The sequence below is a fragment of the Schistocerca gregaria genome, chromosome 2 (genome assembly GCF_023897955.1).
Source record: "Schistocerca gregaria isolate iqSchGreg1 chromosome 2, iqSchGreg1.2, whole genome shotgun sequence".
Classification (NCBI taxonomy): Eukaryota; Metazoa; Arthropoda; class Insecta; order Orthoptera; family Acrididae; genus Schistocerca; species Schistocerca gregaria.
This window is the reverse complement of record NC_064921.1, coordinates 775,155,431-775,169,930: the sequence shown is the minus strand read 5'-3', so window position 1 is coordinate 775,169,930 and position 14,500 is coordinate 775,155,431. Positions and strand designations below refer to the sequence as shown.

Below are 14,500 nucleotides of genomic sequence, written 5' to 3'. Positions count from 1 at the left end.
CAGTAAGACTCAGTTTTTACAGTGTCTAACACACAATTCAACAGAACTCAATCTTTTAATTTCACAAAATGGGCATATGATTAGTGAAACTGAACAGTTCAAATGTCTAGGCGTTCAGAGAGATAGTAAACTGTAGTGAATAGCCCACATTCAGGATCTTTTTTAAAGACTTAATGCTGCCACTTTTACTATTCGAACTGCATCTGAAGTGAGTGATCGTTCGACACAAAAATTGGTCTAGTTTCCTAATTTTCATTCGCTCATGTCATATGGTCTTATATTTTGGGGTAACTCTTCCCATTCTAAAAGGATATTTTTGGCTTAGCAATGGTCAGTTCGGGCAATACGTGGTGTAATTTCACGAACCTCTTGTTGACTCCGGTTCACGAGTCTGGGTACTGTGACGTTGGCCTCTCAGTATATATATATATATTACTGTCATTTCTTGTTAACAGTATTAGCTTATTCCCAAGAATAAGCAGCTGTCACTCATTTAATACTCGGCAGAAATCAAACCTGCATTTGGATCGGACTTCAAAAATGGCTCTGAGCACTATGGGACTCAACCTAACTAACCTAAGGGCATCACACATCCATGCCCGAGGCAGGATTCGAACCTGCGACCGTAGCGGTCTCGCGGTTCCAGACTGCAGCGCCTAGAACCGCACGGCCACTTCGGCCGGCCGATTGGACTTCCTTAACTCTTGTGCAGAAAGGTGTGCAGTATACTGCTGCATCCATTTTCAATAAGCTACCACTCGAATTCAAAAATCTTAGGAGTAATCCATGCGCTTTCAAATCGAAACTGAAGAGTTTCCTCGTGGGTGACTCCTTCTACTCTGTCGAGGAATTCCTTGAAAAATTAACTTCATTCTTGTTGTATTGTTGATTGCGTTTAATTAAACTTATTGACTGACTTTTTTCGGATTCATAAACATTTATTTTTATGAGGTATTACTTTATGTTGTAATTTCATGTACTGACAAGTTCCATGAACTTGGAGATTTGCCTCTGAATTTGGTCCTACGGAACTTGACGTGTAAATAATAAAAAAATAACTTATTTGCCGCAGGGTTACTGCATAAGTTACAACTGTTATTGAATATTGAAGCATCACGTGAAGCACAAATTAACAAACTGTTCTCTTGCAGTACAATGTTCCACACTTAAATGAACAAGTCCACTAGAAATTTTCACTATCACGTTGGTCCTGTACCGTGATTTTGATTCCTTCAGATGAGGTCACGAACTGGGCCGAGCTCTTGTTCGCTCGGCACTGTGTTACCCTCAGCGTGAGACCACTGCTATTTCGAGAGGGAAGACGTGCTCTGCAGAAGCGCCTCCCGTGCTTACTGCTGCGGCTTGTGGTGAGTCCTCGCTGATTTCTGTGCTATCGATTCGTGTTGCCAACTTGGGTGTGCTACCGCGATGTCTGTATAGTACCACAGATTTACATCTCAATAGTGACATGTGAAAATTTTTAGACTATTTTGCAAGGGTGTGACACATTGAGGTTTGTGTTGGCTGGGGTAAGCGTGCACTAACACGACCACTTGCGATAAGTGGGAACCTGGGTTTGAGTCCCATCCGGCACAAATTTTTATGTGTTGCTGTTGGGTAGCAGGTTTGTACCTAACACCGATGATTTCAAGAAATTCGCAGTCAGAGAAATAATTTCGAAATATTCTCACTGTTCCCTTTTGTACAATAAATATTTTCTTTAAAAGCGATTAGTTATTCCAGAAAATTATTCTGTAAGATATTATTGAGTGGAAATATGCAAAATATGCTAGGAAGTTGATTCGCTTGTTTGCATGACTAGCAACTATCCAAGAAGCAGAAGTAACTGCACTTAAAAGTGTGAGCAACACCGTAATATCCTTCTTTCAGTTCCATTTTTCATTGATATGTACCCTAAAAATTTTAAGCACTCTGTCCTGGCCACTGTCCCCTGTTCTGTTGCTGCTGTTGCTGCAACAGTTGTTCGTATGATTCTGCTTGTAGTACAGATTTTAAAGTAGCAGTTTTTTCTCGAAATTAAGGAGCGTCATTTTCAGAGATCAAGTTAGCAATTCATTGTGAGGAACACCATTAAGAATTTCTTCTGTTGCTTTCTCTGTAATGGGAGTTATTTTCAGGCTAATATTATTTGCAGAAAGTACCAACTCTGCTTGATGAATGTTAAGTGAACGGCCATTCACATATACATATAACAAACAAGAGTGGACCCAAAATTGAACCCTGTGGGAGACCCTTCGTTATTTCTCCCCCGTCACTGTTGAGTATCAGTCGAAGTAGGGTTTTGAGAGTTACCTCTGTATTTGGACTAGGCTTGCTCAGCATTTTTCCCAAGGGTCTCAGTTGGCAACTGCCTTACCTCTGATTAGTTTTATGTGGTCATTTCACTGTAAATCGCTGTCAAATATGATGGCCATTGCAAAAGTCATGGCAAATATTTTATTGTCCCTAAAATGGTAACGAATTACAAATTAAGAAATATATAAACTGGTAGTTAGTTCATATTAAGCATTACATGTAGGCAGATGGATGAACACACACATGCCGCCATAAAGGTATTGCACGAGAGAAAATACGAAAAAAAGAATGTTTGACATTACAAACGTGATATACTCTCAACTGCAACTGTACACAATAGTACGTTACAAACTATGCGTATTCCATGGCATCAGGAGTCTCCCCAAGAATGAACAGTAACATGACGTGACAGTAGACGACAAACCTCTCCAGGAGAATGAAGTGTGAAGAGAGACGACAGTGTGAATTGAGCAGCCATTGACAGTGGATGTTACCCGACTTGAACAGTGCTCTTACGTAATGATTGCAGTCAACCGTGGAAGTAATATGGGACAATGTCAAGAGGAGCTTGTGGAAGAGGTAGGAAATGCGGATCTATCGTACCGAATGGTTGCTCGGTGCGCAGTAGATACATTCAGGCGTGGCAGAGCTACAACGGCCGACAAACACCAACCCGGGCAGGCGGCCTGTCACTGTATGTACGGGGTGTGTTCGTACCCAGATCAGCCAATGCCTGGAGAATAACAGAAGGTTGGCGCTACAGGAATTACAGCGCCGTACTGGTATTTAGAAGACAAGAATCTACAGTACTTAATGCGACGAGCTAGACATGCGTACCGTGCGAGGTGGCGCAGTGGTTAGCACCCTGGACTCGCATTCGGGGGGACGACGGTTCAAACCCGCGTCCGGCCATCCTGACTTAGGTTTTCGGTGATTTCCCTTCATCGCTTCAGGCAAATGCCAGGATGGTTCCTTTAAAAGGACTCAGCCGTCTTCCTTCCCCATCCCTTCCTAATCTGACGGGACCGATGACCTCGCTGTTTGGTCGCCCCCCCCCCCCCCCCCAAAAAAAATCATCCAACCAACCTAGAAACGTTGAACTTTTTGCAAAGTGTGTGCCTCATGCGCTAAGTGAAGTGGAGAAGTGGGCACCTTACGAAACTTGTCGTGTGCATCTAGCACGTTACGAGGAGGAGGGAGATAATATGCTTGAAAGAATCATCGCCATAGATGAGTTTGGGCCAGGGCCTGTGAGACAGAAAAAATTGTTCAAATGGCTCTAAGCACTATGGGACTTAACATCTGAGGTCATCAGTCCCCTAAACTTAGAACTACTTAAACCTAACTAACCTAAGGACATCACACACATTCATGCCCGAGGTAGGATTCGAACCTGCGACCGTAGCAGCAGCGCGGTTCCGAACTGAAGCGCCTAGAACCGCTCGGCCACAACGGCCGGCCAGAACCGAGAAGCCAGCCCGCGGAATGGCGTCATCCAGGTTCACCATGCAGACAGAAATTTCGTCGGAGTGTCTTTCCTGTCAAGTTAATGGTCATCATAGCCTGTGACATTACAGGAGTGATTTTCCGCCATTTCGTCCCACACGCACAAACTGTTAATCCACTCTAGTGCTGTCGCACTTTTCCGCAGCGATACCTACGAGGGGATATTAGGGAGAGACTTCCTGAACGTTTACACGATGCATTAATTCTCCAGGACGGCCGCGTGAGGTAGTACGCGGTCTAGGACGTCTTGTCACGATCCGCCCGGCTCCCCACGTCGGAAATTCGAGTCCTTAGCGTAAGTTAGTTTAAGTTAGATTAAATATTGTGTAAGCTTAGGGGCCTATGACCTCGGCAGTTTGGTTCCATAAGATATTACCACAAATTTCCAAAATTTCTTCAGCACAACGCGAGAGCCCATACGGCAGCGTGTGCGTGGAATCTGATTGCGGGGTGGGAATGGAGCATCCACAACACTCGCCGGACTTGTCGCCTTGCGATTATGATTTCATACCAAAACTGAAAGGGCCATTGCGTGCAACACGCCTTCGAACTCGTGAGTACATTACCACAGCACTGACGCGCGAGATCCGACGATTCGCTCACGGTGAGGCCCGGGGTGTTGGCCGTCCTCCCTAGCTTTGCCAGCGCGTGATGTATTCGTTGTGAGACAAGTACGAGGGACTGTAAGATGTCACAGGATAGTGTTCCTGCCCTGTACTGCTGCAATTGACAGTAAAAAACGTTCGAAACGACGAAGTTCAATTGTCTTCTTTCTCGTTTTATATCTTTATGGTGGTGTGTGCGTTCATCCACCTCCCTACATGTAATGTTCACATATGAACCAGCCTTCCATTTGCATATTTCAGAATTTCTTAATTCGTTAACATTTTCGAGACCAAAAAATAGTTGGCATGACTTTTGCAATGACCCTTGTACATCGCAGATGTTTGTGCTCCCGTGATCGTTAGGCAATTGTTTGACCAGACAATAATTGGCTTTCCGCCAGTTGACGCGCAGTACGGTACAGTTGTTTATTTTGAGGATCACTGCGCCAGGCAGCGGTTCGCTACAGATCTCCCAGCATTTCGCTGCTGTTTTCTACCGTTGTGACTGGTGTGCGGACATTTGCCACGCCGTACATTTGCCACGATTTTACCTGCTCCGAGGGGTTGGGTCCCTTGTCTCCCCCTCCTCCTACTCCTCATCGCTTACTGAGCCTTTCCGCTGGTTTACTTGACATAGAACCAGAATCTCTTTGGATTTTCCGCCACATTTCTAGAGAGAGTTTCGTTGTGGAAACTATTAAATGCATCTCGCATTGAAATCCGCACCTAATTTCGAGCCTCAGTAAAACTTCGCCAATCTTTGAGATTTTGCGTTCGTCTAATGTATACTTGCCTTTTTCGATGCTCCTGCAGCAGCTTTCTGTCGTGCTTTGTGTACGATGGGGGATCAGTTTCGTGTCTTATTAATTTATTTGATATGAATCTCTCGAGTGCTCTTGATACTGTTTCTTTGTACTTAAGCCACACTTACATGGTTTGGAAGGATTGGAGACTGTCTCTTGGAAAGACGTCAACCGAATTTTTAGTTGCTTTTATAAATAGATATATTTCACGTTTAGTTTTGATGAATTTCTTTGATACAGAATTGAGCCTCGCTACGACTTTGTGTTCACTAATCCCTGGATCCGTAGTGATGCTAAGGATTATTTGTGGCTAAGAGGTCAACTGTATTTTCGTAACCATTTACAATTTGAATGGCTTCGTGAACTAATTCTTCAAAATAATAAAAAAGAACATTTAGAACAATTGGCTCAAATGGTTCTAATGGCTCTGAGCACTATGGGACTTAACATCTGAGGTCATCAGTCCCCTAGAACTTAGAACTACTTAAACCTAACTAACCTAAGGACATCACACACATCCATGCCCGAGGCAGGATTCGAACCTGCGACCTACAGTCACGCGGTTCCGGACTCAAGTGCCCAGAATCGCACGGCCACCGTGGCTAGCTTTAGAACAATTACGGAAGTTATTTTCTATCTACAATAGGTTCTGAAAATGTACTTTTGTCAACATACGGAAGATAGATTGAAGTTACTGCCAACTATAATTGTATGAGTAGGGTACCTATTTGTGATGAGACTCAAATTTTCTTTGAACTGTTGAGCAACTGTTTCATCTAGGACCGGGTGTCGGTAAAAGAAGCCAGTTATTAATTTATTCCGGTTGTCGAATATAACCTCTGCCCATACTAAGTCACGGGATGTAGATGTAGATGTAGATGTAGATTGGGGAGAAGAGAAGTTTGTGGAACAATCTGCTTCAATGTCGCTTGTGAGCAGGAACACGCATTACATAATTTTTCCTTAAGTTGTGCTTCTTGTTTCTGTTGTAGTGCAGATCATTACAATTACGACTTTTCCCCCCAAAACCTAGGATGCTTTCTCTGTGACCCTGTAAATACCAGAGCTAACCAATGTAGAACAACAACGTTACAAGCATAGCATTCTGTATTACTTCATTTCCTTATTTCTAACATTTTAAAATTGTACGTCGACTTTAGATGACATGTCAATCATAGATGTTCTTATCTATGTTTATTGAACGTATTTTCAGTCATGTTTTGAACATTGTCCCACTACACTTTATTAACTAATGTTTCGCGACAAGGGATATCGCATTTTAGAGAGTAAATTAATATGGAGTATGTCGTTCTTCTTTTGAAACATTCACATACCCATTTCTTCTTTCCTTGTTGTATTTCGGGCATGCAGTTGTAGTAATTAAAGTAGGCACAAATGCAGTGATCAAAAAGAAATGATTAGCGTACATTCGCATTACCTTTACATCGTTCCTTTCTTGTTGCTCCCATGCCGATGGACTGTTTCTATCGCAATCAGTAAGCGTGAAAGGAAGCTACCGTACAGACAGAGGAATCTATATTTATACTTGGCAGAACTAAATACATACTGACATAATCGTCGGTATTGCTTTCGTTTCCCAAAAGTTATAAATATTTCGATTTCGGAAAAGAGGCTCTGTATTTAGCCAAGATGTCGAGGAAGTAGGTCCGTTACGTACTGGTTGTATCGAGTAAGATGTGGAGACGGTGGTCTGAAAGTGGCCAACAGAAGTAGGAGGAAGGGCGTCCCTTATCTGAGGGATCGCTGCCTGGCGAAGAGGCAAGTGTGGCAAATGTCCGGGGTGGCAAATGTCCGGCATTCTTGTGACTTCTCTACGACAAGGGAACATCAAGACGTACAGGAAGAAGGCTTTAGTCTCGGTCCTGCCACAAATCAGAATGCACGGGAAGATGATATTTAGGAGCGTGTACCTGTCACGGAGCGAGTGGCTGGAGATGCGAGAAGCGCTGTCGGCCGTCTGCTGGTTCCTCGCAGAAGCCTCGGCTTTCGTCAGACTTCCTACAGTCAAGCCCGGCTTATATTTCAGATACCGAAAGTATTACCCTCGGCGGCGGCGGCCCGAATCAGCATCCGCGTTCGATGAAATATTCAGCCACACGTGAACGCCGACGCCGATTGCAGCTGTGTCTACGACAGTGCCGCACCGCCGCTGCGGGGAGGGTGTCATTTGCCTCTGGTGACGGCCGAGCAGCTCATGCAGTATTGACAGCATTCCGAGGTCGTGGCCATCAACAGGCGGTCCGTGACCGTCTGCAGACGCCCGGCAGGGTCGTGTGCCGTCCAACGGTATTCCTTCTTAAATTTTTTATTGGCCTTGGAGAAGACCCTACATATCAACCCACGTAAACAACACAGGTATACGTACAGTTTGTACGTATGGGGAACAAAACAAATTGAATATAAATAAGAAAATGTCTAAGTTGCGCCTATTTTATTAATACGTTCCAGTTTCTGATCCACCAACCTTCATTAGAACTCTCCTTGAACAGTCTACGAGCATAATTCAACCCCTGAGTTGGATATTAGTACCAAAAAGGTACATTTCATGTAATTCTGGTGTTATCCTCCCGCCGGCCGGGGTGGCCGAGCGGTTCTAGGGGCTACAGAGTGGAACCGCGCGACCGCTACGGTTACAGGTTCGAATCCTGCATCGGGTATGGATGTGTGTAACGTCCTTAGGTTAGTTAGGTTCAAGTAGTTCTAAGCTCTAGGGGACTGATGACCTCAGAAGTTAAGTCCCATAGTGCTCAGAGTCATTTGAACCATTTTTTTGTTATCCTCCATTAGGTCAACTGCCTTTTTTTGATTCCATCAGGAAGCAGTAAAGATATTCGACACGAGATCGCTGGCGGACACAACAAAGCCTCGCTGATGTCGTGTCCCCACCTGCGACCACGACCTTCTGCTCGTACAGCAGCAGAAACCCCCCAATTCTTTGAGAAATCGAACTCCCCTTTGTAAAACTGCTTCAGACGTCTGATTACTACACACATGAGATAATATGTTAAATATTTGACGTTACAGACGTAAGCGAGAAAAAGTTTAAAGATGTAGTACCGGTACACTTATCTGGCTGAAAAAATGAAATTTTCAAAATTTGCCCCAAAAAATTCTTTGTCTCTTCACCTTTGCTTACTTGAAGATTTCAGCACAAAATCTTTATTGGTTGCTGAGTTGTAGAGAAATAATACAGTGAAAAGTAATCGCGAACTCCGAATGGGGTACCGTTACAACTATATAAGTTACTGCAGACGAATGAAAATTTTTGCCGGACCATGACTCGAATCCAGAGTTCCCATTTTCGAGAGCGGTCGTCTTAACCGCTTTTTTTAGAAAAATGTTTTGATTATTATTATTATCCGTATTTGGTCTGCGCGGATGTCAAATGACACCTGTTCAAGTTGATCGTTGAATACTTTACTCGTTTTATTATTTTTATCATTATTATTACAGAGGGCAAGCAGCCCTTTAACCGAACACACTGTTCGCTTAGGCTATCCGACCCCATTCACAGGCAGACCCACACATCCGTATCTCCCAACTATTGCTACCCATAGTGCTCGTAGTCGGCCAGTGTGACCGAGCGGTTCTAGGCGCTTCAGTCCGGAACCACGCTGCTGCTACGGTCGCAGGTTCGAATCCCGCCTCTGGCATGGATGTGTGTGATGTCCTTAGGTTAGTTAGTTAGGTTTAAGTAGTTCTAAGTTCTAGGGGACTGATGACCTCAGAAGTTAAGTCCCATAGTGCTCAGAGGCATTTGATCCATAGTGCTAGTACAATTACGTGATCCCCGCACAGGGAGAGAATTATTTAGTTTTATCGTCAGATTCGCTTGGCTTCAACATGAAAGACGTTAGTGCCAAGACAGTCTGACGAGAAAAACAAATAAGTTTCTACAGTTCAGTAGTTTTGGCACACTACGTAAACGGTCTGGGTCTGCGGATAGGCGGCACTCGGTGGGGGCGTGGATCGGCCTTGAGACGTACCGAGATAGTACGAGCAGTTGCGATAATTCTGTGTCCCACATGGCGCAGTAGTTACCACACCTGCCTAGTAAACAGGGGATCCCGGGTTCGAATTCCGGTCCAGTATACATTTTCGCTCGTCGCCGCTGATTCCGCTTAATACCCTCTGCAGCTGGTAACAGTGATCCCCCCCCCCCCCCCTTCAAATTACAAATAGTGTTTCGCAACTACGGGATCTGCATGCTGTCTGTTCTTTCGAAGGAACAGACACCATGAATTCAAATAAGAAAACGGTTGTGTTGGTATTGGTGATAATGGAGTGCAAGAAATCTACAGCAAACAGGAATTTAAGCAGCCACAACTGTGAACATGGCTAGATTGATAATACTTCACCAACTCAAGATTACATCGACAGGCCAACTTCATCCACAGTATATTTTTCATCAACAAGCTGCATGTGACTGTGATTGTGTTACAGCTACAAATATGTTCTATTAAACATAGTGTATCTTGTGGTCACCGGCGGGGACTGAGACTTTGCTGTGTCCGCTGGCGACCTCGTGACAGCCAACTAATGCTAAAGGGAAAGATGGATAATATCCATTATGTAGAACAGCCAAGAACAAACTCTAACATCTAACAACGGGGGACCGGCAGGCCGCTGTGGCCGAGCGGTTCTAGGCGCTCCAGTTAGGAACCGCGCTGCTGCTATGATAGAAGGTTTGAATCCTGCCTCGGGCGTGGATGGCTGTGATGTCCTTAGGTTAGTGAGGTTTAAGTAGTTCTAAGTCTAGGGGACTGATGACCTCAGATGTTAAGTCCCATAGTGCTTAGAGCCATTTGAACCCTTTGAACAACGGGGGGCCAAGAGAAAACTGCTTCGTTTAAAAAGGATCTAATGCAGGGATGCTGTGTTTCTCGGCTAAGGTACAGCTTCTTCGTCGAAGAAGGGATGACGGAAATGAAAGCTGCAGAAGTGTGATTAGAATTCAGAGTAACACGATAGCAGCGATACAACTCGCTGATGACTTTGCTGTACTCAGTAAAACTGGGGTGGAACTACACGACGCGTTGAACGGAGTGCACAGTGTGCTGAGAACTAAATAGGGATTTAAAATGAACCAAAAAAGACGAAAGTAATGAGGAGCAGCAGAAATGACATGAGCGGCAAAACTTAATTAATAGTTTGGAACCATGTGGCTGACGAAGCGAAAGAAATCTGTTGGCTTGAAGGGAAAACAACGCGTAAGGAGAACATAAGAAACAGACTAGCACAAATAGAGAGCATTTCTCTCCAAAATTAGTCTGCTAGCATCAAATGTTGTCATTAATTTGAGAAAAAATCTAAGAATATTCTTGTGAAGCTGAGAGTTATTTGCAAGTGAGTATGGGAAAACTGTGGGAAAACCAAAGCAGAAGAGATTCCAAGCATATGATTAGTGGTCAAAATGATGCTGAAAATTAATGGACTAATAAGGGAAAAAATGAGGTAAGTCTCTCCGACAGAATCGGTGAAGACTCGAATATGCTCGATCAGGTGAATTGGGTAACCAAGACACCAACGTGAGTGCACTGCCATGCTACTCAAGCAACTGTAGTACGATTCTGGCCTAGCGACACAGACATTTATCCTGCTGGAATGTACCGTAGCCGCCGGGAAAGACAAGCATCAAGGGATGCTTGTGCTCCGAAATAACGTTTAGGTAGTCCACAGATGTGATGGTGCCTTCGATTACTACCACAGATCTCATGGAACCTCAGGTGAACATCCCCTGTAGCACAATACCCGTCTGCTCAGACAACGTGCGATGAACATTGTGCTCCGAAACACTTGTCCCTGCACAAGCTTTGTACTCTACTGTCAGACGTGTCACGTATCACTTCTTATCGTGCTTTACATTGCGGTCATGCTTCCGATTTCTACGTTCTGTGATGAAGAATAGACAGCCAACACTTTATCACCAGCTTGTGCTTTCACCGCTCTTCAACCACCTCCTATTAGATTAGATTAGATCAGATTTGATTCAGTTTTCGTTCCATAGATCCAAAGAATGAAATTATGCTCGTGGGTGTGGAACATGCCAGAAAGTATAACACAAAAACATAAAACATTTGAATATAATACTTGCTACCCTGATCATTTGTCAGGAGGTGGTCAGAATAGGTGAATACAACACAGGTAACTGGAACAGCTTATATTTACGGAATTAATAAGCTGTCAGAATGAAGCAATGTTATGCGCTATTAATAAAGTTATCATACACAAAATACCTAATCTTGACTGTGCTGTCAAAACTGAAATCTAACAGACTTTTTTACTTAAGCTGGCCTAACACTCTTTGTTAAGATATTCATCTATAGAGAAGAAGGAGGTGCCTACCAAAAAGTTTCAAACTCTGTGTAACCCGTGTTTTATGTGAAAGCACTTTCTTAATGGTTGCTGGCAATGTATTGAAAATGTGTGTCCCTGAATATTGAACCCGTTTTTGGAACAAGGTAAGTGATTTTATGTCTTTATGTAGATTGTTCTCGTTCCTAGTACTGATAATATTTATTGAGCTATTGGTTGGAAACAGAGATATATTACTTGCAACAAACTTCATTAAGGAAAAAATATACTGAGAAGCAGTGGTTAGAATACAAAGTTCCTTGAAAAGGTTTCTAGATGATGTTCTTTAATTTACACCACAAATGAATCTTATTACACGCTTTTGCATGCTAAAAACTTTTGCTCAGTGTGATGAATTACCCCAGAATACGATCCCATATGACATAATAGAATGAAAGTAAGCAAAGTATGCCATTTTTTATATTTACATCTCGTACACCTGACATCATTCTAACTGCAAATACAGACTTGTTTAGGCGTTTCAGCAATTTTGTGGTATGCTCTTCCCAACTGAATTTATTAACGAGTTGTAATCCCAGAAATTTAACACTGTCAACCTCTTCAATCTGCATGTCTTCATCTGTTATACACATGCTGGAAGGAAATCTCTTACAGGTTCTGAACTACATATAGTGGGTCTTTTCAAAGTTTAGCGACAGTGAATTAGATTTAAACAATTTATTAATGTCAGTGAAAACTTGATTAGCAGCTATTTCTAAATCTGTTCTTGACTTGCTTATTATTGCAATATTTGTATCATCTGCAAACAAAACAAACTTAGCATCTGGCAATGTAATACACGATAGGTCATTAATGTACGCAAGAAAAAGCAGTGGACCCAAGATGGAACCTTGAGGAACACCACATGACATTAATTTCCAATCAGATGAAGACTGATTGCTTACTCATAAGGTATTTCGCAATGACACTCTTTGTTTCCTGTTAGTTAGATAAGACTCAAACCATTTCACAGCATTGTTGGTGACACAATAATATTCTAATTTACTTAAGAGAATGCTGTGGCTCTCACAGTCAAAGACCTTTGAGAGGTCACAGAAAATTCTAGTAGCATCTAATTTATTATGTAATGAATCAAGTACATTCTCAGAGTCAAGTACCTTCTCAGATCAAGTACATTCTCACTGTAAGTGTAAATAGCTTTCTATATATCAGAACCCTTATGAAATCCGAATTGATTTCACTAATAATTTAAAATATAACTCAACTCACATGAGCATTCGTTGATTCACTTTCTTGATATGTTATCATACCTTCCAGAATACTTACATTTTAAGGATTTTATGATGGATGCTACTTCTTTGGGAGACGTGTCATTTCCATTTTACTGAAGTTATTTTTAAAGACTGTTCTCATATACTTCATTGCACTGTTCACCAAGCCTGAGAACACGAAGCCATCAGTAGCAGAAACGAAGTACTTGTTTAAGAGGTTTGCAACACTGCATGCACTTGTTACTAAATTCACATTTATTTTCAAAGCTATATGTTCCTCTTCCTTTGTGGCCCCACCTGCCTCTGTCTTCACTAAATACCATACAGTTTTTATTCTGTTGCCCAATGTAATTACCTTTTTCTCATAATAAACCTGCTTCGATTTCTGAATTACTTGCTTCAATATTTTGCAGTATTTTTTGAAATGCATTACAAGGCTAACATAAGAGCTGTTCCTTGATAGTACATATAGTCTCCTTTATGTCCTACATGGTATCTTTATTTCCTTACGCCATGCAAATATGGACGTGCTGGGCTGGGGTTCGTCAACAACGTCAACAATCCTAATGCTATGAGACTGTTACTGTATGTGCGGCGGCATTTCGTTTTGTGGTGGTATCTACTGTTGTTGCTGGTTAGAAGGTAACATTGTTAATACATAGACATCATGTACAGGATGGTTTCTATCCCGTGGTGGATTCGACTGCCAGTTTACTGGACCTGTTTTTTATCCAGGGTCATTCACCTCACGCGTGTTTTCAGGTTGTAATTGGGCATTGTAACAATCTTAATTCCGCTTTTTTCTGTTAATATTACCGTCCCATTGCCAAACTGATTACCGTTCAAAGGGTTGTTACGACTGTTGTTATGGTACGGCTGATTTACATGTTAATGAATATACAGTAATTACTACCTCTCTTTTGACCGTTCTTATGTGGACTGTTGCCATGTCGTTGTTTTGACCACGGTTCACTGCTTCGCATACTCTTGGATAAGGTCTAGCGAGTCAACTGTGGGCATAAACAATTCCAGGTCTGTGTCACGGATGTGGAATAGCTTTTTGCGTATAGCGATCGGTAATATACGTGTTAAAGTTCTTACCATGTCGCACGAAGACATGGGTTCATTCCACTACCGCGTTTTGCTCAAAGTGCTTGCGCAGGTTTCCCTGTTTCGTGTTGTGTGGCTCAGGATTGGCTTCTTAAGCGTTCTTGTGCACACTTCGACTAGAAGCGACCCAAGAATGCCTTCTCAAATCCGAAAAATGTTTGGCAGGTATCAGCTATCTCCATCGCATAATTGGATCTTTCATCTTTCAGTCCATGGCGTAGGCAGTACATTCCTGAAACTGTTAATAAATATCATGGGATGCATAGTTTCCTTCTCTTCCGTGAAGGTTTGGAACGAAGTGTTTTATTAAAGATTCCTCATGTTTTATGTGTGCCGATGATGGCACTGCAGCTCCTGCGCTCGCAAGGCCAATAAAGCGTTCTTCGCTACACGGGCTGTCTAAGAGCAGCATTGCGATTCTAATTCTCGCAACGCCTATCATTGGTTGGACAATTTCAATACTAATAACTCGTTGTTGAGTCTCAGTAATTTGTCGATACCTATTGTCATTGTTCTCAGCACTGCCCTGGCATAAGCTGCGGTACTTCATGCC

The 14,500-nt window shown here is 42.7% G+C and overlaps 1 protein-coding gene across 1 annotated transcript in view; it reads right to left on the bottom strand.

The window, feature by feature from the left end:
• LOC126335971 (uncharacterized) overlaps nucleotides 1-7,463 on the bottom strand; it is a 119,121-nt gene extending 111,658 nt beyond the window's left edge. The window contains exon 1 of the mRNA XM_049999449.1: nucleotides 7,294-7,463. Coding sequence (XP_049855406.1) covers nucleotides 7,294-7,463 — 170 coding nt within the window. The remainder of the gene's footprint in view (nucleotides 1-7,293) is intronic.
• Between the last annotated feature and the right edge of the window lie 7,037 nt (nucleotides 7,464-14,500).